General features: G+C 39.2%; 2 protein-coding genes across 4 annotated transcripts in view; both read right to left on the bottom strand.

Moving 5' to 3' along the window:
* LOC306869935 (zinc finger and BTB domain-containing protein 44-like) overlaps positions 1-13185 on the bottom strand; it is a 29133-nt gene extending 15948 nt beyond the window's left edge. For 2 of the 3 annotated variants that reach the window (XM_079416895.1, XM_079416893.1), the window contains exon 1: positions 12840-13185. The gene's annotated coding sequence lies outside the window, so the exon portion shown is untranslated. Of the gene's footprint in view, positions 1-1460; positions 1598-12839 lie in introns of those variants that run through there. The other variant, XM_079416894.1, reaches the window with a different exon arrangement.
* A 486-nt stretch (positions 13186-13671) lies between these two features.
* LOC306869936 (A disintegrin and metalloproteinase with thrombospondin motifs 8-like) lies at positions 13672-26404 on the bottom strand. Its single transcript, XM_079416896.1, has 9 exons — positions 25462-26404; positions 23432-23671; positions 22669-22801; positions 21907-22074; positions 19626-19924; positions 18303-18489; positions 17958-18130; positions 17327-17502; positions 13672-16128 (listed from the first exon to the last, which is right to left on the bottom strand). The coding sequence occupies exons 1-9, from the start codon at positions 26170-26172 to the stop codon at positions 15393-15395; spliced, it is 2823 nt and encodes a 940-aa protein (XP_079273022.1). The 5' UTR covers positions 26173-26404; the 3' UTR covers positions 13672-15392.
* Between the last annotated feature and the right edge of the window lie 246 nt (positions 26405-26650).

A 26650-nucleotide genomic window follows, 5' to 3' on the forward strand; every position in this document is an offset into this window, starting at 1 on the left:
ATGAGACAAAGCACAAGCACATACTTAGAATGATTCAGAGCTGAGGAATCCTGATTTTGTCACATTTCCAAGCCCAAATAAAGTCCCTCAAGTAACATCTACCGAAAACTGGTATTGCATTGCTTGGATCCAGCTAACAGAGGGATGGCAGATATGTCTAAACTATACGGATGTCCAAATGAGTCCGGCTGGGTTTAGAGAGAAAGGGATCAACTCTGGTCCTTGACTCACGCTGTTAAACGTTTGCAACTGCAGTGGAGATAAAGTAAGCTAAGAAACAGCTAAAGAAAAATCTTTTAATTCTCAGAAAGATAATACTTTCAGTTCTTAGAACGGCAAGATGCATTCCACAGTGACAGAGACTTTACAAGACAAGTCAGGTCTAGTCAATATTATTTGTATAGCGCTTTTAACAATGCAAATTGTGTCAAAGCAGCTTTACATCAGCTTTACAGTATTTAGACGGGGAAATAGTTTGTCGAAAGTGCCATTCTTCTCTGGCCAGACAAAATCAGCAGTTTAAATCTAGGCTAAAGCAGACTCAGACTGTGCAAAGGTGTCCTGGTTGTAGAGGTCATCCGTGCTGATCCACCATCTGATCTGGATACAGTCTGGATCTGGGTGGCTATGGTGACCTCGGAATAAGAAAGAAACAGACTAATATTTGCGTAGATGCCATTCTTCTAACAAAGTAACAAGTACATCAGGTGTTTTGGGAAGTGTTCCCGGTTCCAGTTGACCTAATTAATGCAGCCTAACAATCCTTTAAAGGTCCCATGGCATGAAAATGTAACTTTATGAGGTTTTTTAACATTGATATGAGTTCCCCTAGCCTGACTATGGTCCCCCAGTGGCTAGAAATGGCGATAAACCGTGCCCTGGCTATCCTGCTTCGCCTTTGAGAAAATGAAAGCTCAGATGGCCCGATCTGGAATCTTACCCTTATGTCATCATACGGGGAAAGGTTACCTCCCCTTTTTCTGCTTTGCCCGCCCATGAGAAAATGAGCTACGACCGTGCGAGGAGAGCGAGAGACATCATGGCTTGCAAACGAGCGAAGCACTGTTTTGCGTCTGAGTAATAAACTGCGCATATTAACAGACAAATTATGTTCATATTTAAAAGTCCAAACAGTCAGTAAGCGACAAGTGCTTGGAAACGCTGTTTTTTTGTATTTTCGCCGGGAGAGAGTCCTCGCGCTCGCGGGGCAGTATTGGAGACATCTTCCAACTGAATGATAAGGTTTTTTTAAGTCACTAGGTTTGTTAGTATGTACCCGTTATGGGAAAAAAGCCGCCTAAAGGGTCTGAAAGTTACTAAATATTGTGCTAAAGTTACGCTCGTGTGTGTGAGACGCGGGAGCTGATGGCAGCGGGTGGTGGATATTGTTGCGGTCCGCCCAGGTAAAGTCTATGTGTGGGAAACACTGACCGTATCCAGACACAATATTTTAAACTAACCATTCGGAGACGTCCTGCTGTAGCCGCTGAGTTGCAACTTCTTCATCCGGTGCTTCTCCATCCGGATCAGATTCTGGGTCAAACTGAAAAGCTTGAAGGACTGCGTGTCTATGAGCCATTGCGATACATCCACTGTCAACATTAGCGCATGGTACCGTGGCCGCAAGCTGCAGGCCACACCCACCCTCCACCTTGTCCCGCCTCTCTCCTTATCATTAGCATTTAAAGCTACAGACACAGAAATGGCTCGTCCTAAGGAAAGCTCATTTTGGGACTGGCTCGTAGTGGCTGAAATTCTGCACCAAGGCTGAATTTCGGGAACGAGACTTCAGATACAGTACTAGGGACCACTTAGGCCTATATAAAAGCATCCAAAAAACAGCATGTCATGGGACCTTTAACGGATTTGAATTATAGAAATGCAATAGTGTATTATGTGTAAGCCAGGTTAAAGAGATGGGTCTTTAATCTAGATTTAAACTGACAGAGTGTGTCTGCTTCCCGAACAGTGTTAGGTAGATTGTTCCAGAGTTTGGGTGCTAAATAGGAAATAGGATTTCCCGCCCGCAGTTGATTTTGATATTCTAGGTATTATCAAATGGCCAGAGTTTTGAGATCGCAGCAGACATGAAGGACTATAATGCGATAAGAGCTCACTCAAATACTGAGGTGCCAAACCATTCAGGGCTTTATAGGTAATTAGCAAGATCTTAAAATGTATACAATGTTTAATAGGGAGCCAGTGCAGTGTTGACAGAAGCGGGCTAATGTGGTCATACATCCTGGCTCCAGCTGCAGAATTTTGAACCAGCTGGAGTTTGTTTATTAAATGTGCAGAGCAACCACCCAATAAAGCATTACAATAATCTAGCCTCAAGGTCATGAATGCATGAATTAATGTTTCTGCATTTGACATTGAGAGCATAGGTCGTAATTTATATACAGTGGGTACGGAAAGTATTCAGACCCCCTTAAATTTTTCACTCTTTGTTATATTGCAGCCATTTGCTAAAATCATTTAAGTTCATTTTGTTTTCCTCAATGTACACACAGCACCCCATATTGACAGAAAAACACAGAATTGTTGACATTTTTGGAAATTTATTAAAAAAGAAAAACTGAAATATCACATGGTCCTAAGTATTCAGACCCTTTGCTCAGTATTTAGTAGAAGCACCCTTTTGATCTAATACAGCCATGAGTCTTTTTTGGAAAGATGCAACAAGTTTTTCACACCTGGATTTGGGGATCCTCTGCCATTCCTCCTTGCAGATCCTCTCTAGTTCTGTCAGGTTGGATGGTAAACGTTGGTGGACAGCCATTTTTAGGTCTCTCCGGAGATGCTCAATTGGGTTTAAGTTAGGGCTGCAACTAACGATTATTTTGATAATCGATTAGTTGGCCGATTATTCTTTCGATTAATCGATTAATCGGATTAAAAAATATTGACCAAAAAAAACACTATTCCACATTCTGCCCAATGTTCTACAAACAAACGTGACAACTGAATGCTATGAAAACATACAGTGCTTAATTTATTAGACCACTTATCATAATAAAGAGAAAACATATTTTAGAAATTTGTCAAAAATTTGTTTAAATTTAAAAATGTTATTGCCATTTATTGGACATAATAATAAAAAATGGCCTCATAACAGCTTGCATTCTTGCTGGTATTGTTTATGTACTTTTTGACTGCAATTGGGCATCGCGAAAAAAAAATACTCAAATAAAAAATACAAAAAAAAATAAGTGCTCTGGTTTTCTTTCATAGATAACAGCAATAATGATATTATAGCATTAAAAATAGCCTACTACTGTTACTAAAGAGCTTACACATATTGGAGTACTAACCAGTACAGAAAGCCGAAAAATGATTTTGGTTATCACCAATACTGTTACTTTAGAGCAGCAGTGGCACAAACCTTACATAAACACATTGTTAAACTTACATAAATTTGTTAAGCATTGTAAAAATTGAATATAGTTTAAACCTCTATTAAAAATTAAAATAATAAAGATAATAATAAAGACGAATAAAAACACAAACTCAGTGTTAACCAACAGGTAAGAGTAATGTTCTGCAGGAACTACTTTGATCACAGTCACCTCGTCATTTCTTTATCCTGTAAAAGGCCGTTATGGAGCGTCTCATGTTTATATTCAGACAGACAATTACACGCTGTTATCCCTTTAAAGTTCCTACTCTCATAAAATATTCGCACTGCATGTTGACTTTTAAACCTTAAATTAACTTTCAACAACAGATAATTCAGCACAGTGGATATGTTTGCGCTGAAAAGCCTATTAATTGTCTCCCTCTCTACTGTGTTCTGTCCGTCTGACGCGCGTGCGCGCGCCCGCCGCGCCGGCGCTCATTCGGTATTTTAAACTTAACACAGACTGTCAGGACGGACCTTTATGCAAAAATGGAAATGCTCGCGTGAATTTGTGGCATTTATAGATAAGGATATGACCGTAAACTGAACGTTTTTGCGCTGAGGACGCACACGCATCTGTCAAAGCGCCTGAAAGGGCAAGCCATTACTCTTATGCATTAACTTAAAGCTTAAAATAAAGAATGATCATGTTTTGGGCAGCTTGGATCACGTGCTTCTCCGGCAGAATCTCATTCTGTTTCCTCCACTATTTTTAGATGCATTTTGTCCATAGAAATGCATTATTCAGTGCCGTAATTTGACTAACCAGCTGAAGTTGGACGTACACTGTGGGCAGACCCGATTAATCGATAATGAGAATCGTTGTCGATGATTTTCATAATCGATAATAATCGATTTTATCGATTAGTTGTTGCAGCCCTAGTTTAAGTGAGGGCTCTGGCTGGGCCATTCAAGAACAGTCACGGAGTTGTTGTGAAGCCACTCCTTCATTATTTTAGCTGTGTGCTTAGGGTCATTGTCTTGTTGGAAGGTAAACCTTCGGCCCAGTCTGAGGTCCTGAGCACTCTGGAGAAGGTTTTCGTCCAGGATATCCCTGTACTTGGCCGCATTCATCTTTCCTTCGATTGCAACCAGTCGTCCTGTCCCTGCAGATGAAAAACACCCCCACAGCATGATGCTGCCACCACCATGCTTCATTGTTGGGACTGTATTGGACAGGTGATGAGCAGTGCCTGGTTTTCTCCACACATACCGCTTATAATTAAGGCCAAAAAGTTCTATCTTGGTCTCATCAGACCAGAGAATCTTATTTCTTACCATCTTGTGGTTCTTCAGGTGTTTTTTTGTGTCTTACACTGAGGAGAGGCTTCCGTCGGGCCACTCTGCCATAAAGCCCCAACTGGTAGAGAGCTGCAGTGATGGTTGACTTTCTACAACTTTCTCCCATCTCCCGACTGCATCTCTGGAGCTCAGCCACAGTGATCTTTGGGTTCTTCTTTACCTCTCTCACCAAGGCTCTTCTCCCCCGATAGCTCAGTTTGGCCGGACGGCCAGCTCTAAGAAGGGTTCTGGTCGTCCCAAACGTCATCCATTTAAGGATTATGGATGCCACTGTGCTCTTAGGAACCTTAAGTACAGCAGAATTTTTTTGGTAACCTTGGCCAGATCTGTGCCTTGCCACAATTCTGTCTCTGAGCTCTTCAGGCATTTCCTTTGACCTCATGATTCTCATTTGCTCTGACATGCACTGTGAGCTGTAAGGTCTTATATAGACAGGTGTGTGGCTTTCCTAATTAAGTCCAGTCAGTATAATCAAACACAACTGGACTCAAATGAAGGTGTAGAACCATCTCAAGGATGATCCAAAGAAATGGACAGCAATTAAATATATGAGTGTCACAGCAAAGTGTCTGAATACTTAGGACCATGTGATATTTAAGTTTTTCTTTTTTAATAAATCTTCAAAAATGTCAACAATTCTGTGTTTTTCTGTCAATATGGGGTGCTGTGTGTACATTAATGAGGAAAAAAAATGAACTTAAATGATTTTAGCAAATGGCTGCAATATAACAAAGAGTGAAAAATTTAAGGGGGTCTGAATACTTTCCGTACCCACTGTATATGTTTTTAAGATGGAAAAATGCAGTTTTACAAATGCTAGAAACATTTTTCGAAGGAAAGATTGCTATCAATAAGTACGCCTAGGTTCCTAACTGATGACAAAGAATTTACAGAGCAGCCATCCAGTATTAGACAGTGATCTAGGCTATTACATGCAAAAGTTTTTGGTCCAATAATTAACAACTCTGTTTTTTCAGAATTCAGCAGTAAGAAATTGCTAGTCATCCAGTTTTTTATATCAACTATACATTCCGTTAGTTTTGCAAATTGGTAAGTTTCATCAGGTCACGAAGAAATATAGAGCTGGGTATCATCAGCATAACAGTGAAAGCTAACACCATGTTTCCTAATGACATCTCCCAAGGGTAACATGTAAAGTGTGAAAAGTAAGAGGCCAAGTACTGAGCCTTGAGGTACTCCATACTGCACTTGTGATTGGTATGATACCTCTTCATTTATTGCCACAAATTGATGGCGGTCAGATAAGTACGATTTGAACCATGCCAGTGCACTTCCTCTAATGCCAACATAATTTTCTAGTCTATTTAAAAGAATGTTGTGGTCGAAAACTAGTGTCAAACGCGGCGCTAAGATCCAGTAGCACTAATAGAGATATGTAGCAGAGGCCTAGCGACTGACGCTAGAGGCCGTGGCCTTTAGCCTCCTCGTTAGAGCGCCTTCCTCCCACGCCGGAGACAGCGGTTTGAATCCCGCTCGGAGCGGGGTGAGTAGGACTGCAACAGAGATACAACCACGATCAGATGATAAAAGCAGGTTGTTTGTAACTCTAATGAGAGCAGTCTCAGTACTATGATATGGTCTAAAACCTGACTGGAAATCCTCACATATATCATTTTTCTCTAAGAAGGAACATAGTTGTGATGATACTACATTTTCTAATATCTTTGACAGAAAAGGGAGATTCAAGATCGGTCTGTAATTAATTAATTATTTGGGGTCAAGTTGTGTTTTTTTAATGAGAGGCTTAATAACAGCCAGTTTGAAGGTTTTTGGGACATAGCCTAATGACAATGAGTTAATAATATTCAGAAGAGGATCTAGAATACAGGTTCTAAAATACAGGTTGTTGGTTTAGATGATTTAACAAGTTTATACAATTCTTCATTTCCAATAGAAGATAATGAGTGGAATTGTTCCTCAGGGGATCTATAGGGCACTATCTGATGCAATACCGTGGCTGACAGCTGCATGATTACAATTTTATCTCTAATAGTTTTGATCTTGGAAGTAAAGTAGTTCATAAAGTCATTACTACTGTGCTGCTGGGTAATGTCTGCACCTGCTGATGTTATATTTTTTGTTAATTTAGCCACTGTATTAAATAAATACTTGGGGTTGTGTTTGTTTTCTTCTAAAAGAGACGTAAAGTAAGCAGATCTAGCAGTTTTTAATGCTTTTCTGTAGGACAGGGTACTTTCCCACCAAGCAATACGAAATACCTCTAATTTTCTCCAGCTGCGCTCCATTTTCCGGGCTGCTCTCTTTAGGGCCCGAGTGTGCTCATTATACCACGGTGTTGGATTCTTTTCCTTAATCTTCCTTAAGCGTAAAGGAGCAACCGTATCTAAAGTGCTAGAAAAGTGAAAGTCAATAGTTTCTGTTACGTCATCAAGTTGTTCTGAGCTATTGAATATGCTGAGGAATTGAGATAAATCAGGAAGATTATTTATAAAGTAGTCTTTAACCAGCTGCTTGACTCAAAATGTTTCTCTTTGCACATGTACAGTATTTGTGAAGCATTTGTATAGTTTGTATTTTTTATCATTTTTTTTTTTAGTTTGTATAGGGTAAATATATATATATATATATATATATATATATATATATATAGTATACTTATAGTTAAAATCTGTCAGTAGGTTAGTTGTGTATAGGTTTATAGTGTTTTTTTACTTCATTGTTGTATGTCTGTATTTATGTAGCACCGTGGTCCTGCGAGGCATGACATTTGGTTCCACTGTATGTCCCCACATGTAGTGGAATGACAATAAAGCTCAACTTGACTTGACTTGACTTTTGTGGCAGAAGTGATGGTTCTACCATATTTGTAACAAGGAGTTGGCTTTACAGCTTTAGCTATATGGAATATACACGAAACTAGATAATGATCTGAGATATCATCGCTCTGCTGCAATATTTCAACGCCAGTGACATCAATTCCATATGACAGTATTTAATCTAGAGTATTAGTTCGACATTGAGTAGGTCCTGAAACGTGTTATTTAACACCAATGGAGTTTAGAATGTCTATAAATGCTGATCCCAACGAATCTCTTTCATTATCAACATGGATATTAAAATCACCAGCAATTAGGACTTTATCTGCAGCCAGCACTACCTCATATGGAAAATCAGCAAATTCTTTAATAAAGTCTGTATGGTGCCCTGGTGGCCTGTATACAGTAGCCAGTACAAACATCGCAGGGGATTTATCATTAACACTTGTTTCTTTGGATAACGTTATATGAAGCACCATTACTTCGAACTAATTATACTTGAAACCCAACCAGTATTTCAGAGAAATACTGAAAATATTGCTATAAATTGTGGCAACACCTCCCCCTTTACCTTTTGGACGCGGTTCATGTTTGTAACTGTAATCTTGGGGGGGTAGACTCGTTTAAAGTAATGTAGTCATCTGGTTTTAGCCAGGTTTCTGTCAAACAAAGCACATCTAGTTTATGGTCAGTGATCATATCATTTACAATAAGTGCTTTTGTAGAAAGGGATCTAATATTCAATAAGCCAAGTTTTATCATTGGTTTATCTGTATTATATATGTTTTTTATTTGTTGAACATCAATTAAATTGTTACTCTTACTTTGTTTGGATGTTTTCTGTATTTTCTAGTTCGGGGAACAGACACAGTCTCTATAGTGTGATATCTAGGTGGAAGAGTCCCTATGTGCTGAGAATTAACTGACTTCTGTGATGTGAGGCGGCTAGAGGACGGTCGGTTTAGCCAGTCTGTCTGCTTCCTGACCTGGGCCCCAGTTAGTCAAGTACGAACTCTAAGACTATGTGCCATATTTCTAGAGAGAAGAGCGGCACCACCCCAAGAGGGATGAAGACCATCTCTTCAACAGGTCAGGTCTGCCCCAAAAATTCTTCCAATTGTCTATGAAACCCATGTTATTCTGCGGGCACCACTTAGACATCCAGCCACTGAATGACGACAGTCTGCTATGTATTTCATCACCCCGGTAAGCAGGGAGCGGATCAGAGCATATACAGTGTCTGATATCGTACTTGCAAGTTCACACACCAGGGCAGTCGTGGCCTAATGGATAGAGAGTTGGACTTGTAACCCGAAGGCCGTGGGTTCGAGTCTCAGGTCCGGCAGGGATTGTAGGTGGGGGAGTGAATAATCAACACTCTCTCCACCCTCAATACTACGACTGAGGTAAGACCCTTGAGCAAAGCACCGAACCCCCAACTCTCCCCGGGCGCCGCAGCATTGGGTGCCCACTGCTCCGGGTGTATGTACTGTTTGTACCCTTGGATGGGTTAAATGCAGAGCACAAATTCCGAGTATGGGTCACCATACTTGGCCACACACCCCTTCCCTTTCCTCTTTAACATTATATTTAGTGATCTCCGACTGGCGAAGTCAAACATCATTAGAGCCGACATGAATAACAATCTTACTCAATTTACGTTTAGCATTTTCATCAGGTTTCTCAGCAGGTGCGTCACAGAGTGGTGAGAATCTGTTTGATGTTTTGATCGGAACGGAAGAGTGGTGTTTTGACCCACGACTATGCCACCTCACAGTCACCCAGTTGCCCTGCTGCTCGGACTCTACCGGAACCGAACAATGTACAGGACTCCCTGAGCTAGTCGCATCCAAAGCAGTATCTACAGCCCTCACATTCTTACTGTCTTCAACTAAAGTTTGGATGCGTGTCTCTAATTTTGAAATCTTCTCTGTCAGCCTAACCATTTCCCTGCATTTATCACATGTGAATCCCTCGTTGCCAACAGAGAGAGATAAACTGTACATGTGGCAAACAGTGCAAACAACAACAGCAGGAGAAGAAGCCATTACATCAGAAATATGGTGGGAATTAAGTTATATATTATCAATTTAAACAACAGAGAGTGAAAGTAAGATAGAGATTCAACAGAAAAGCAAAGCTATACGGAGCTACAATCACAAACCTCTCAGCAGCACGACAGACAGGGACAGACAGAAGCAATCGATTAGCCAAGTACAACAATTTTGGGACAAATGAAAGCGTAGAGCTATAAAATAGCCATAAATCCCTTTTGCCACTGCACATTTTTTGTGAAAATGTTTATAAAATGCATCGTTTAAGGATATTAGAGTTAACGTAGGGCTGCACAATTAATCAAATTTCTAATCGTGATTACGATTATGGATGCCATGATTACATAATCGTTCAAAGCCGCGATTACAAAAATAAACAAACAATTAAAAATTAAAAGTAAGAAGCACTCGAGTTCAGTGCCGAGTTCTTCAGTACAAATCACATCTCTTTAATTTAAACTAGTTTAAATCCAATAAATCGGAGCTGTTATTCGCATCAACACTGATGCAGAAAGCAGCAAAAACAGTGCAACAACGATCCCGTTAGAAGACGTTTCAATCCACAAATCACCCACATTTACCATAGTTTTACTGTAGTAACAACGGTAACAATGCTACAGTGGCAGAAAAGTAGGATGCTTTTTTTTCCATGGTAATGATGTGCTGTACTTTTGGTTATGTATAAAAGATGAGGCTGTTACAGTTTTCACAATGGTACTGTCAAATGTACATCTGCATCCCAACTCAAGCTCCTGCTACTCTGAACTCAAGCTCCTGTTCTAATGTGCATTACTAAGAGACAAAACTTGTAATATTACATGTTCAGTGCTACCAAATCAGGTGCTGCTGCCACTGCTCTCAAATGTTAGTCTGGAGCCCTGATAATATAAATTGTACTGTAAAATGTTACTGTAATTTGAAATTTCGTCTGTTTAATTGTAAATGAAATATATAGCTTTAGTAAACCATTTTTTCTTTTAGTTTTAGTATAACATCATTATACCATGCATAATTTTACCTTTTTTTGTATAAAGAAGAAACCAAAGCAATGCACAGTTGACATTTGAGGCTCAATGCTATAGAAAAGCAGTAAAAGTTCAGGAAGAGTTTTCAGCCTTTTTTTTTTTTTTTAAATATATATTTTATATAAAAATATGGCATGCAGCTTCAAACAATGGCATAAATCTGTTCAAAATAATCGTTATTAATAATCGCAATTACAATCTCAAGGGAATAATTGACAATTATGATTTTTGTCATAATCGTGCAGCCCTAAGTTAACGTAGTAACGTATTAACAGTAAATAAATTAAATTAGTTTGTTTTAAAGGTTTATATCCCACACCAACATTATTCTAAAAAAATATCAAAAAGTACTGTCAACAAAGAAAGTTATAGAAGCCCATTTCTGCCACAAAAACAGCAAGATTGACAAAAAAAGGCTAAATTACAACATCATGACAAAAATATCAGATTCAAAATATCAACTATCAGCATGTCATAACTATGACTTACATTTACATTTAGTCATTTAGCAGATGCTTTTATCCAAAGGGATTTACAAATGAGGACATTAGAAGCAATCAAAACCAACAAAAGAGCAACAACATGCAAGTGCTATTACAAGGCTTGGTTAAAAAACGAGTAGATAGAATATAGAAAAAGAGAAACCTAATGTTTGTTTTTTGTTTTTTATAAGAAACAAGTAGACCGAATAGAAAGAAAAAAAAAAAGCTAGTGTTAGTTTTACAAGAAAAGCTAGCAGTTAGAGAATAAATATGCAATTGATTGAGGGTCAAATGTGTTTTTTTTTTTTTTTTTATAAAAAAGACAGATAGATCAAATACAGAGGGTCAAATAAAGATGGAAGAGATGTGCTTTTAGCTGTTTCTTCAGCTAAGGATTCAGCTGCTCGGATTGAGTTGGGCAGGTCATTCCAGCAGGAGGGAACAGCTAATGAAAAAGTTAGTTAAAGTGATTTTGTGCCTCTTTGGGATGCATCGTTCACTTGCAGAACGCAAGTTTCTAGAGGGCACATAAGTCTGAAGTAATGAATTTAGGTAAAGGGGTGCAGAGCCAGTGGTGGTTCTGTAGGCAAACATTAATGCCTTGAATTTAATGCGAGCAGCTATTGGTAGCCAGTGCAAATTGATGAACAGAGGTGTGACGCGCATTCTTTTCGGCTCATTAAAGATTAATCTTGCAGCGGCATTTTGGATTAATTGTAGAGGTTTGATGGAATTGGCTGGAAGACCTGCCAAAAGAGCATTGCAATAGTCAAGCCAGGACAGAACAAGAGCCTGAACAAGGAGTTGTGTTGCATGTTCCGAGAGAAACGGCCTGATCTTCTCAAATCTGCAGGACCGGGCAGTTTCAGCTGTTTTTAGACTTGTGTCGTAAATATGAATTAGTGAAAATGGGCTTACATAGAAAATATACATTATAGCACAGGTATTTAAATAAGTATAAATCAACTACTAACTGAAAATTTGACAATTTTTCATCATATCATCATCATTATATATTACATAGAAGAAAGCGGCTTGGAAAAACACAAAAGTGAATAAGATTTTTTTATTTTATCGAGTTAACTATTCCTTTAAAAGGCTTCCAAAACGAATATGAAGATGACAGGTTCAAAATATATAACGATTGAAGATTTATCCGTGAATTAACCATTTAAAACGTTTTCGAAAGGGACGTTTAGGGGAAACGTATCATAAATACCATACCAATATAAAATAAGATCAAAAATACTTAATTACAGATATCATCCATCCATTAATAATTACGGGAAGGGCCAATGCCATTTTATTGATGGCTGTCAAATTCTCTCTTAGAGAAAGTTAGAGGGGCGTGGCTTTACACACGAGTTGCTTTTGTTTATGTATCAAATAGCAAACAACAGTATAATTCTCACTTGTTTTTATCCAACTGCCGAATCAAAGGTTTAGATTGATGCAGCTGATGCACACTTGAATTTCTGAATCACCAAAAACTGCGTGTTTTGACAAGTTGGATGTGGCCTGCTATTGTGCAATGTGTAGACTAGAGAGTAAGTAAATGTGAGTTAACAATGTGACATTACCAGAAACTCGTGCATAAAATATACTCAAGGAAATGAACATGCATTACGGTTTTAAGAGTCCGAAAACAACGTCCAGCTAACCTGCAGCATTCATTGGCTAGCTCGCTAATCTCTGACGACGACGACTAAACAGTGTCGTCAGTGTCAACACAGCGTACGAAACATTTCTTGTGCTGGATGTATATCTGTGCAGCTCACCGGTAACAAAGAATGGACGAATCCGTTGAAATGTAAGACAACTATAAGCGCATGAATGTGATCCAGCAGCGAGCTAACTAGCCGCTAGCATCCTGACACTTGCACAGAAGTACTGTCGCTTCTTGACAGCATCGTCACATCCCGATAAATCACGAAGTCGAGTGCCCCCGTTTGCATTAAATAGCAAAATCATAAAAAAGAAGTCTATTCAAAATTTCATTATGTATAAAATGCATTGGTATCTCTTCTGACAGGTTTGAGGCTGATGTTTACATGTTGTATCCCAGAATGCTTTTCACGGGGCTCGTGCGACTGACCTTTCATTTTAACTGATGACTTCAAAAGCGCTGTGATGACGCAATAACACAAAATAAAAGCATGATTTTAATTTCTGTAGACCATTTATAGGGTATTGTTTCAGACTGTAGCGTTATATGTTAATGGTTTTAGAAAGCTGTCGTGTCACGTGTTGTCTTTGCCCTTTTTGAGATTATGAAATAACTTTACATATGATAGGGCAGTTAATGTATTCTTTAAAAAAAAAGAAGGAAACTTACCTTCCTCCTCACAAAATCTACTGGAATAAGTAGACATGCACAAAAGTATCTAACACTTTCTCCTTATTTAACCACATTTGCATCTTCTCTGTTTTGATTGGCATCCTGAGGTTCCTTCTTAGTCCCCAATATTTTGTTAGTCTGGAACTTTTTATGCACAGCTGTTCCTCGATGAAATGTTTTATGAATTCATTTGTACATTTAACGTAGCAATGTAGCTACTGGTTAACAATGTGTTGACATGGAGGCCTTACAAATGAATCAAGAAGAATTTTATAATTGTAGACACATTTAATTGATTTAAATTCTTACATCAGTCATGTATAAGACAGACAGCAGCATCAAGAAAAAAAATATTAGGTGTTGAAGGTAGAAAAATAAATAGCTTGTAAAAGGAAGCTATAACAATAGCATTGTGCAGACCTTCATTGAAGGGATAGAATGCTGTAGTTTCAAATATGCACCATTTCAAAACTTGCATACTTTTGATTCAGATGGAATGCAAATCTTTTCACTCATATTTTCAATTTTTTACAGGTTCTATTCAATTACATTACAGGCTAAGAAAATTTGCAAGTATAAAGTTAAATGTAATTTTGCCATATGTAAAACGGCTCTTGCAACAAATATCAGTGATTGTACGGCTAAAGGGAAAATTTCAGAAATATCAGCCATGTCTGCTCAGAACTGCTGCGTTAGAACTGTTTGCCTATAGTTGTCCCATTAAATAAAATATTATTTATTAACAACATTCAGATTAGTTTTTCTCTTTTTTCTTATAATGGGTGTGTGGGTGATAGATTTTTAAATGCATTTATACAGTGTCAACTAAAGCTTGGAAGTGTAAGGACAAATTAACAGAGTATAGATTGCAAAGATGCATGCAATATCAATGTGTCTTTCACAGGAAATTTATTTTTTTTCTTTTTGTGTCTTAGTAATCATTGCAGTTATCTTGAGGGCACATGTGTGTCCATTAATATACAGTAATTATCCACTTCTAAATGAGCATTTAGCAATAAATTACTTTCTCCTGTAAACTCACATATGCCAGTATCGGTTATATTAAATGATCCCTTTTAAGTAATGTGCACCAGTGGATGCCAACAGAGAAGTTAATTAATTAAAGGCACACTTTGCAGTCTTTACACTGTTGCTCTCAAACTGGGATACCTTAATTCCTCATGGCTTTATATTTGTACAGAAAGACCAACAGTGTGTGAGAGAAGGCAATTCCACTTTGATTGTTAATTACAAACTAAAATCATTCATCCAAATCAACAGTCATAACCAGGCAACATTTTAAAGGTAAAATTAGCATATTTGTATCTATTCCAACAGCTCTTATCTGTGTACGTTGTTCACATACAGCATATTGTGAGACCAGTAAAGGACTGTACTTCCAAAAACGGTTTCCTCCAGTGTTGCAATATGAAAAATCTGAAAGCCTTTGAGGGTGATACCAGTATTAAAATTAGTAGATACTCATACGAAACAGACTCAATGCTACAAAACATAAGCTGGCAATTCAAATAAATGTGTGAAATCAATTAGTCTAGCATGTATAAAGATACTAAAATGCAGTCAGTTGTGGACAGTTCTAGAAAGGTGAATGATCTAACTCGAATCATTTATGTGACCACCTACAGGTACCTTAATTTGGACTCATTTCAGCAGGTTTGTGCAAATCTTTTCCAACGGACTCCTCTCTAAACAACTGTGAACATTATGAAGCTTGTATTGACTGAGGTAGATCTCCGTGGGAGGTTACCTTTGTGGTTAAAAGACAGAGAATTAGATTAAACCATGATATAGATAATAACTCATATCAAATGTCCTGGTTATGCTTGACAAGTGATCTCCAATCTAATGCTCTATCCCCAAGAACTTCTTAGCTTGTTTCTGAAGCTTTTTCTCAGTCACTACGGATCCCACCACCTCCTCATTCTCTACTACTACTCCTTATTCTCTACTACTACTGCACACAATGTCAACTTTAGCAGTCCTGGTAAAAACATTTCACTACAACTACCTCAGGCCTCTTGTCTGGGTTGCACTTCTCATGCTCTAGAACCTTGCCCGTGTAGTCCATGCAGACTACAGTGCGGTGGCGCTGTCCAACTCCGCAAGTCCGTGAGCACGCTGACCACGGCCCCATTTGCCACATGGGACAGGGCAGATCCCCACAGGGCCGGATGTCTGCCGGTCTCAGGTCGGCATCACAGAGGTAAGACAAGGATCCCTTCTCATCTCTACACTCCACGCTTCTCCTGGACCATCCAGCACCACAACTCTTGGAGCACTCAGACCACTCACCCAGGACCCAGTCAGCTCCCCCAAAGGGCAAGATGACATGTGGCGAAATTCTGCTCTCTGTTCCAGGCTTGCTAAAAGGCACATCCCTCGGCAAAAAGAAAGTATACTTGATTCGAGGGGGTGAGGTATCCCCAGCGGTGGACAGCAGCTGGATGGTGATGGAATCCTGAAGTCTGTGAAAGCTGAGGAGTCGCTCCAAAGTGGTGGAAGTGCCGCTGTAGCGAAGCATGGCGCCAGGCACTGGGATGTCCTGCTCTGCCATAGACACTGAGAAATTCCCATTCAGGATGTAGGTTCCGTCTTCTGCCTTTACTGCCAAGTAGTTACCGTCGTGTGCGATGCCTCGATGGCTGCGCTGTTTTATGTCAATATTAGTCGCCCCAGCAGGGATGGTAACAATATCAGTGTAGCCAATACTGTGGAGATATTATAAGCAAACAATGTATCATATGAATTTCGGTACAATATTGGTTATTGGGTGACATTACACTCTTAAAATAAAAGGTGCTTTATTAGCATCTCTGGTTCCATTAAATATCTTTAATCTTTCCATTGCAGAATTTTCCATTGTTCTTTACTCTGAAGGTGTGGTCCACCTTCTAATAGAATAAATTACTGTTCCAATAGTAATCTGTGCTATCAGAAGTTTTATGTGAGGGTGAAAACATGAATTTGCTGCATTGACCAATAAAAACTTGCTTGTTTTGAAAGGGACTTGTGTGTGAGGGGTGCTTCATTCATTTCTGTGTTAGTGACAATGCATCGATGTCACTTTCGTGACAGAACATGCCCATTCAGTCAGACTGAGTGGCAACACGTTTTTCAACTTGGCTGGCGCTAGCAGAACTGTGAAAACGGGAGTATAAATAGTATTAACTGCTTAAATTAAAGGAACCAGTGGTCCATGTATAGAGGATACTTGATCTGCTAGACAACACTACAAATGCATATAGCTAGATGCAAATCTGGATGATCATTGTTATGATTGTCATATCACACAGCCCTAAAACGTGTTAAAGGCAGAAATGACATTATGTTAAAAGTGACGAGAACCCCAATGGATATTCTGGTTGTTTCAATATATTCTGTAGAAACTGCATTTTATTTCAATGCATTCAAGCTGAACACTAATGCTGGCACTCAGCGGACATAACCGCAGTGACTTTATGTGCATACCCTCTATAGACAATGGACCTTTTTTGCAATTTCATTGCAATTTTACTACTGTGACCACACCTTAAGACAAAAATCGTTCTTTTAAGAACTGTTCATTGAACAATGGTTCTTCTATGATATCGTTGTGAAAACCCCCTTCTGGATCTTGGAATTTTTTAATTCATCAGTATTATATTGGATACTTAATTTGTACATGATCATTTAGCCTTTTTTACATTTAGACTAAAACTCACTTAAAGACAATCTATAAAAACTGAATAATGTAATAACATTGTTCCACTGGTTATCTCCACTGAATATCCAATATCCATTTTTCATAATGTACATTATAATATTGTTATGCATAGATTCAGTTCTATCAGTAGCTCACACCTTCCTCGGTGTGTTCCATCATTTTAAATGGTATTAGTAATGCTTACACATACAATCTATACTTACGCAGCTTTGTTTAATGAGCCGCTTATTTTCCTACAGTTTGTACCGTCACCTCCGCAGATACCGCACTTATCCAGCTTTTCATTGGAGCCTATCACCTGGTCACAACCAGCTTTGATGCACTGGCCCTGAACACAGATAGATGTGGTGTCTGGCCCGCAGGTGGTGCCATCCACGACCTGCACAGCACATCAGCATTAGAATAGACAGAAAACCATAAACAAAACACTTTTATTGCAGTGGCAGCCTAAGCACTCCAGTGTATTATGTTCTAACATAATGGCTATTCCACATAAAGCGGAATAGCAAAAACTCTGGGCGGATGACGCAAAACCAAGTACATTTCAGCTGTATCTGAAATATCAGTTACAGAGGTGCACTCAAGAGCTTAATCAAGTAGCTGGACTGCAGGGTTAGGGTGCTCAGGTTTCACATTTTACAACAGGGAAAATATTTCATGCATGAGAGTTTAGTGGGAGTGTAAAGATATCAATGGGCCTGTGGCAAGAGGGAAGTCTAAGAAAGAGATCATCTGACGTCTTAGTAAAGCTTTAGAGCAGGCAGATACACAAAAGAGACTAAAACTTCTCATTATTGCTGATCAAATTAGAAAACGTTTTTAACGGATGTGCACCTTGGCTTCAAAAACTTTGAATTCATTGCTCCCTTTGGCTCGGCAGACGAGTTTGCAGCGGTCTCGTGGAGAGACACCAGAATATTTGGGGATCCACTGCTTCATGTTTCCTTGAATGTCCAAGTAACGGCCAGTGTTATACTTTTCACACTGCTCCTCTCTGAAGCTTTTTCCTGTGGATTAAATAATGGTCACTGGTGCACTTCTAAGAATAATGTGATTATAACAAATGCATAGTCTTTTGACCTCTTGACCTCATTTACTCCCCTCACTCATTCTCTAACCCTCAATAATGTGACCTATGTCACCCAGTGTGTGTATGGAGGTTTATTTATAAAATGTTACCATGGTCCTCTGGGCATGTCTGAGTATTGCAGGACTGGTATTTGACCCTCTGTCCCACACAGTACGAGCCCCCGTTCTGTGGCACTGGAGCAGTGCACTCACGGTGAGAAAACCCCACACCCCCACCACATGTCCGTGAACACGGCCCCCAAGGGCCCCACTCTCCCCAGCCACCATTGACTGGCACCTAGAACACAAATAGAGGCAGTTAGATATACATTTCACTGTAATATGTAGCACCTAGTATAAAAAATACAGTAAAAATACAGTAATATTACTAAATATTATTACAATTTAGAATAACTGTTATCTATTTCAATACACTTGAAAATGTAATTTATTCCTGTGATGGTAAAGCAGAATGTATTAGCAGCCATTACTCCAGTCTTTAGTGTCACATGATCTTCAGAAATCATTCCAATATGCTGATTTGCAGATCAAGAAACATTTCTTATTATTATCATTGTTGAAAACAGCTAATATTTTTGTGGAAACTGTGAGGAAAGATTCAAAAGAATAGCATTTATTTGAAATAGAAATCTTTTGTAACATTATAAATGTCTTTACTGTCACTTTTGCCTTGCAAAGTGCTCCTAAACATCACTTCCAGTAAGCGTAGTGCTGACGGAATGTGAGCATACCACACTGCCTTTCTATCAGGGTTTTTCATGAGTTGGCTGAGGGATGCTTTCTAACAGCCAGGCCGTCTGGGATCACAAGCTTGTTTTTTTTAACACACTACACCAAATATAAGATCACACTTTTTAAAGAGGCTTTGCTGAATACATTGCAACGGCATCTTTAATGGAAGGCTCAAAAATAATTGAGCTTTTTAAAGGTTGCCTCTATATAAACTCTCTCTCTCTTTCTGGCATTTAGAAACTGAATTTAAAGTAGATTGATTATTTTAAGCTGCTCAGCTGGTTGGGATCCTAGAGGAGGAATAATTGTTTTTTTTCTGAAGTAAAAAAAAAAAAAAAGAACGGTCTGGCTCTAAGCACTCTAAGACACAAAAAAGTATGTAAAAAGGTAAAAAGTATGTGTCATCTTTAATGTCGAAGGAAGGGAAACAGTTTTGAATAATCTGAGAGAGACAGAAGAGATCATTGAGACAGTATGCGCAAATGTTTACAATTTTTAAAAAGAAGAATAGGGTGATGCACAAGAGGCCATATGCAAGGCGTCACCTGCAGTGTCAGATATTTGTTAATAGTGGCGCCTGTAAATCTGTACATGGGTGTTTTAGATGCATACGTGCTGACAGGTAAAAGTGTGATAAAAACCGGATGACGCACATACACACATCCTCCTGGGCATGCATACCTTCTCTTCTCCCGCCTCCTCCAGTGCACTTGACACGCATGAGCCCTCACGACATCTCCTGTCCTCCCCGCATGGAGTACTGTCGGCCCAGGGAAGGCTTCCATTCCTGGTCGTGCACTGTATCTTTCCTTCCTCTCGACACCACAGCTGTGCACACGCCTGATCCTCAGGGGCATTGGGACAGTGGGCATATTCGTCCCCAAAAGCTTGCTGGCACTGCCGGTCCAGACCAAACATATGGCCGGGGAGCTCGGTAGGTAAAGGGATGCTCTTCTCGGGTGGATCCAGCAAACAGTCACCTGAGGAATGCACATACAGGGTTTTCGTTAGCTTATTTGCTACAAATTCAAATTGAAGATTATCTTCCGGTAGCTTAAACAGAGCAACACAAAGTTCTCGGGTTCGATTCCCAGGGAAAGCAGTTAATGATAAAATATGCACCTTGAATACAAGATAAGGTTCTTTGGATACATGTACTGTATATAAATGTAAATGATATTATGCTTATAAGGTGGTTTGCAGTGTTTTCCTTAAGCCTGTTGCTATTGACCAAGTGTTTACTTCAGCTAAAACAATCTCTTACGTACAGCAAGTCTGAAACAGGTGTGCACGTTAGCTTGAGGGGACAATTTTCATTGCAGAGAGATCTCACTGTACCTCCTCTCATCCCAATGTGCGTAATACATAATAGTCTTCCATCTGGAGGTATCCATTATCTAACCTATTATTGTGCAGCCTCAGTTAGCTCGCTCTTAAAAAAAACTTGAATCTGTAACAAAAGAAAGTATAATTTAACTGTAAGGAATATTCTTCCTAAACATAGTTTTATCCATCTGGATAAATATATGGAGACAGTATAATGCCTTGAAACAATTACGCAGACTTCTTGACTCCCTTTGTGTTTTTTTGAGATTGACACTGTGAAATCTAATTAGGCTTAAAGTATTGAGGACACCTTAACATCTTAAGTATTAAGAATTTGGAAAGGTTTCAATCCAGCTTTACACACCTAAATGAATGTTATGAATGCTTAGTAATGAAAGGCTTTTGGTGAAACGGATACAGGCATAACAACAATGGAAAATAAAAGCCTTGAAGCCGCATCAGTTCATAGTCTACAGTACCTGTAGCAACAGTGCAACTGGTATAGACAGCATGTGCTTGGCTACACGTACTGTCTCTGTGAGGGAAAACAGTTGTTAAACCTGGAATGTGTGAGTCACTGAAGATGAGTCAGTGGAAGAGCGGGAACGAGAGTGTGTCGACTGAGATATCGACGGAAATAAATCAACTGGAGAAAATATGTCCACCATATTTCCTGAGCTGTCACTTTTTCTTATCTGAGTGCATCTTTATTGTGAATTGTTCTGTTGTATTTGAATCATAGTTAATATTAGGCATCACTAATGGACAGTCTTGATGGAAAGATTTCTATTTCAAATAAATGCTGTTCTTTTTAACTTCCCATTCAATCCAGAATAATTTATCTGAAAGATCATGTGATGCTGAAGACTAGAGTAATGGCTGCTGAAAATGCAGACCAGACTAGAATAAATGACAATATATTGAAAAAAATTTTCACAATGTTTCTGTTTGTACTCTATTTTGATCAAATAAATGCAGCTTTGGTGAGCACAGGAGACATCAAAAATGAAAGATCTCACTGATCCCAAACTTCTGAACGGTGGTGTATATATTTATACCGTACATGAGTAGATAGAGTGAGAGTGAGCTTACTCTGCAAAGACTGTTAGTTTTGACACTCTCAGCAAAATTACAGAGTGTGGTCCCACCAGTCCATTATTAGCGGTTAGGGAGTAAGTTAAGACAGAAGTGGCATTTAAACAAAAAACGTGCAAAACACTGAAAGAAAGTAAATTCATAAAACACAGGCATCTACATTATAGAGATTTTTCACCGCGCATTAAGATCAAAATTATACAGTAGATTCTCTGTGCCATGTTTCCATTAACTTTTGAATGACAGATATACAATTCTAGCAAAATGTCTCAAAACTCAAAACTGAATGTTATTGCATTTTTTTCTCGGAGTCTCTAGGAAATATGCACCATTATGCTCTAAGGCCAAAACCAAACAAAAACTGAAAACCTAATGTTAACCGAGAGAAAACCAGCTGTTCATTAAAAAATACACTCAGAAAGACAGGAGCAAATCAAATGGTTCTGCATTTCAGGGAGTTCTTTTTCACTGACATATACTGTAACTTTTAAAAAAGGGAAATTATTAAAACAGCATCCTGACAGACAGAGAAGGATCATACCGTGGCCATTGTCGAAGAACTCTGTGATGTAGAGTGCACTACATGGGGACCAGGGAAGAGTTTTGTTGAGGTGAACGAAGAAAGGAGCCATCATATGATGCCCATTGAGATGCCCAAACAACTTCTCACAGATTTTAGAATCATCATGTGGCATGCTTAGTACATGGCCTGAAAAAAGAGAGGAAAATGGAAAGATGTACTGCACCTGTACAGTGTAATAATTTTTCCACGTTGCTGTGCTCCTCCATATGACTGAGCTCTATATATCTTTCATTGATGTTTATCACTGGTGCTCATTGTGTTTTTTGCTTTTCCAGAGGGTGTCATTTCCAACCAAACATTCAAACAGACAACAACACTGCAGCTACTACTGCAACTTGGTGCATATTCAATGGAGAAGAACTGTACAAGAACTGTACCTCGGACAGTCTATGTAAGTCAATTTGATTATTTACAGGTCTTTGAATTATCTTCTTTTTTCTCTTCAAAATTTTGACATGTGATTCACCATTTTACAATTAAATATTGATATGAAATTAATGTGATTCATTTGAATTTAGTCGACATATCATGTGATGAATTCTAAGTTCATGTGATGAAGCCTAATGGTAACACAAAGTTCTCAGTATATTTTAGCAGTTGAAAACAGCTGGCTTACATTAATTAATGACTCAGTCTGGAACACATGCTCTTGTTCAGACAGTCGGTAAGGCTGAGACGTCTAACTACAGACATGGAGTCTGGTTATGTGTGTGAACATACCAAGTTCATGTGACACAGTGAAAGCTGCCTGAAAGCCGTTGTCCTCTATGACTGAGCAGCTTCTTTTAGGGTCACACATAGTGCCAATGTCAGCTACACCCAGAGTGTCACAATCCTTATATCCGCAAATATCCTGAGGTCCAAAAAAAAAGAGAGAGAGACAAGTGAGCAAATGAGACAGAGTGATGTGAGACAAAAAAAAGAGAAGTGAGAGTATAGAGGAGAGGAGAGGAGAGGAGAGGAGAGGAGAGGAGAGGGGGACACATCTGAGACACTGATATCCAGACATCGCTCCATTAGTTCCAGACAGCCCTTTTTTCCCCCAAGCAGGCTCTTGCCAGCAAAACATATTTGTCAGTGTTTCCATCGTAAAATGAAGCAAATACACGGCAGACTGCGAACTAGAAAAAAGCAAGAGGGGGAAAATTAACTGTGAGATAGCTGGACCACACAGCACATGTAGACCAAAGGTCCTGCCCAGCACTTCCCTGTCCAGACAGGGATAACCTTGACTGGGGAAGACGTCTCATTGGAAGCCATGTGTGATGACCAGAGACACCCAGACCTCCTCCGCTAAGTAAAAACCACCTGTCTCTCCATCTAGCCACAGCAGGACTGAGATCTCTCTTCGTTCTGTTGTGTTGTTCTCAGCAAAATTTTCGTTACTTACATGAATTTCTTTCTACAGCATGTCAGTTAATGTTGATTTTTCATTTAAATTTGATTCCTTTGTTCTAAAACGTCTCTGTTCTGTGTTTCTCACCTCTCTAGTAAACAAGATGGCAGTATCATAGTGTTCAGGATGCCTCTGACTGCCTGGGTTGAAAAGTTGTTGCCACCTGCAGAAGTTGCGCAGGGCAACACCACCGTTGCTTGAAAGCTCAGGTCCCACCTCCTCATCCTCCACAACCACCATCTTCACTACCACCAGACTAACAGCATTTTTCAGGCTAGGATGCACATAGATCTGTGCTGCCATGGACATCACTGTCAGGAGGTAGTGCTGTAGAAAGAAAGAGAATAGAAATGTTGTAATCAAACAAACATGGTCTGCGGATACACTGCATAAACAAACCTCAAAGATACTAAATATTCAACCCTGGATATACAGTACCAAAAACATGATGTATTTTTGGCAATAAAACTAGATCTGATTTGACTGTTTTCAGTTTCATACACTGGGAGATTATGACTTGACAATATTTTAGGTTCCATGCTAAATACAAGCTTTAAAATAATACAGCTGTCACAAATTCCATAGTAGGACCAGTAAAGACAGCTGTTCAGTGAGTTTTTTCTTGATTAAACTTGACACTACATTTTTTTTGGGGGGGTGGGGTGGAGGATAAAGAGGTGGCCCAAATCTGAAGGCCTATATGGGACCAAGACATTTAAACATTTGTTCTTCTTTCTATCAATAAAATGGGCCGCAAGCAACTTGGATGTCCTTCTTTTCCAGATGTTCTTTTCTCCCCCCTCTGTATTTTATCTTCTCCCACACTGATTCACAGACACGTTTCGTATTATGTTACACTCTGTATAACCAACCCGTCACCCTCAAACCACAAGTTTTTAGTGGTTTGCCTGATTTATGTTACTTTTCATGTCTAAATCATAGACCGATCATTAAGGGCTAATTCGTTTTAGCCTTTATTAAAAATTGATACTTCATGTTCGACTTGTGAATACAGCTGCAGTTTTACATTGGAATAAAGACCGACTAGAATGGAAAGGAAATGTCTCTGAATGATAGTTTTGTTCTGAAATCCTTGATAATGTAAAACAGCACATATGACAGCTGTTTTCATAGGCACATCAGTTAAAGGGATCAACACATAGCCTATTCCCTACTATTAATGTTTACTTCTTAAAGGGTAGCAGTGAACAACATGTTTTTTATAGTTCAATAAGTAATTCATATCCAGAAAGATGGATTTCTGTTAAACCAGTTAGCATGTTTCTATTTACAAAAAGCTTCGCATAGCCCTAAAACCGCACTATATAGGCTAATGTAGGTTGAATGGACTGACAGATTTCGTTCAAAGCGTTCTGTAACTCCAATCCAACTCCAACCAAAGCTTTCTATCTCCATGAGAGAAACCCGCTGCAAGCGACCGTGAGGAGAAATAAATCTCCGACGCTTTGACTTCCCAAAACAAACTCCTGCATGCAACTATCACGCAAATCCGCTACCTTTTGTGAGAGAAACCATGCCTAAACTTTCAAAAAGTCTGTCGATACAGGATCCTTGCTCCCTACAACACTTCAGTATATTGACCTAAAATGCCCTCCTTGGTAAATTCAGTTTTACGCACACTTTCCTTGCGCGTGCTCAGAGATGTCAGATCGAATGTCACCTGGAGAACTTACTGAGAAGACTTGATGGGTCTTTGTGAGACGAATTATTCTCTATTTAGGTACCTTATTATTAAAGGTGGGTGTAGCAAATAAGCAACCGTTAAAACGCGTGTAAAAATTTCTACAAATATTCTGTGCAGGCTATCGCAGTCAATTATCCGTATAAGGACAACAACTGGGCAATGACTTAAAAATATTAGCTTGTAAAATATATTGCTATCCATGTTGTATAAGTGATTTCACCAGGTGGTCTGTCAAAGCCCCTCGGATGAGTGGTGAAACGCCTTCAGTAAATTAATAGAAAGGTCGGTCAGTAGCTAAATTACATGCTTCAGAATCAATTAAATAACTAAAAAGTTGGTGCACCCTAAGGAGCAAATAATATTATTGCAATTGCGCATGCCTTTCAAAATAAAACGAGTCACCTTGACTCACCTTTATCTCGTCTCCATAGAAACGTGTCATAGAAGCGTCAGCAACTACCAGGGTCTCGATGTATCTCGCAGCTGAGACGAATCTTTTCGCGCGTCTCGCTTTGCCATCTTCGTCTTCATTAGAGTTCAGGTTGCTCTTTTTCACAAAACTATCAAATTTCTCTTGATCAAAGACCATATTTGACGCTCTGCGACTGCTGGGCCTTTTAACGACGTGCACCTGCGGAAAAGATTTGCCGGTGGTCTTGGCACTTGCTTTAGGCTGAATAAAGTACTCGTCCCCTTGCGTTATGAAAGAACCCTGGATGCCGTGACATAAACTGACAGCAACTACCGATTCCTTATCAGAGTTAACCGTTCCTTTGTAGAAACAGTCTCTGAGGTCCGCGCCGCTGTCTCCGGACTGGGTCTCATCCCTGAAGACACCTCCGCTCCTGGAGGCGTCTAGAACGGCTGGGAGGTTTTTTGCGCTTACGCGCTGGACATTTAATGATGGAGACACGAACCTGCTATCCGGCGTCAGGTCAAGCAGGAAAATTTGACCAAATGCACTGATCTTAAAACGTTGTCTGTCTTCATTCCTCCAAAAGACACCTTTTCTAAATGTAAGGTTTACTGGCACGGTCTCCTCTTCCTCGTTTAGCTCACCCGTAGCTAACTGAGACATAAGATTTACTAAGAAAAATATATAACAAACAACTGTGGATACCATTTTAATGGTGAATACAGAAATATCCAAAACTGTATGTTGAAAAATAATAAAACGGCACTGGAAGCACTAATAGCTAGTTCTGTTTTAAAACAAAGATACAGATGAACATAATCCACTGAAAAATAAAAGAAAAAAACAATAGCAGTATTGTTTTAATAAGAATTCAGTTTAAGTCTCGAGAGTTCATAGAAACAGTCTTGTAAGAAAATACTCATCATCCGGCTCACTGTATAAGCGAAGAATGTTCTTGCGCTGGTATTTATACAGTCTTGGGCTTCTCCAGCGTACGCGGTTTATTTTTGATATTCATTCTCTCTCCTCCCCTCGTGCGCCAAAGCAAAAAAAAAAAAAAAAAAAAAAAAAAAGCTGGTTTGATCCAATAGGGCTACCGGCACGGCCCCTTTTCACTACTGCGGGTCTTGCTTACAGCTATTATTATAACAGCCGGCTGGAATGCTGTAGGACACTCGAAGTATGT

The sequence above is a fragment of the Barbus barbus genome, assembly GCF_936440315.1.
Source record: "Barbus barbus genome assembly, chromosome: 5".
NCBI lineage: Eukaryota > Metazoa > Chordata > Actinopteri > Cypriniformes > Cyprinidae > Barbus > Barbus barbus.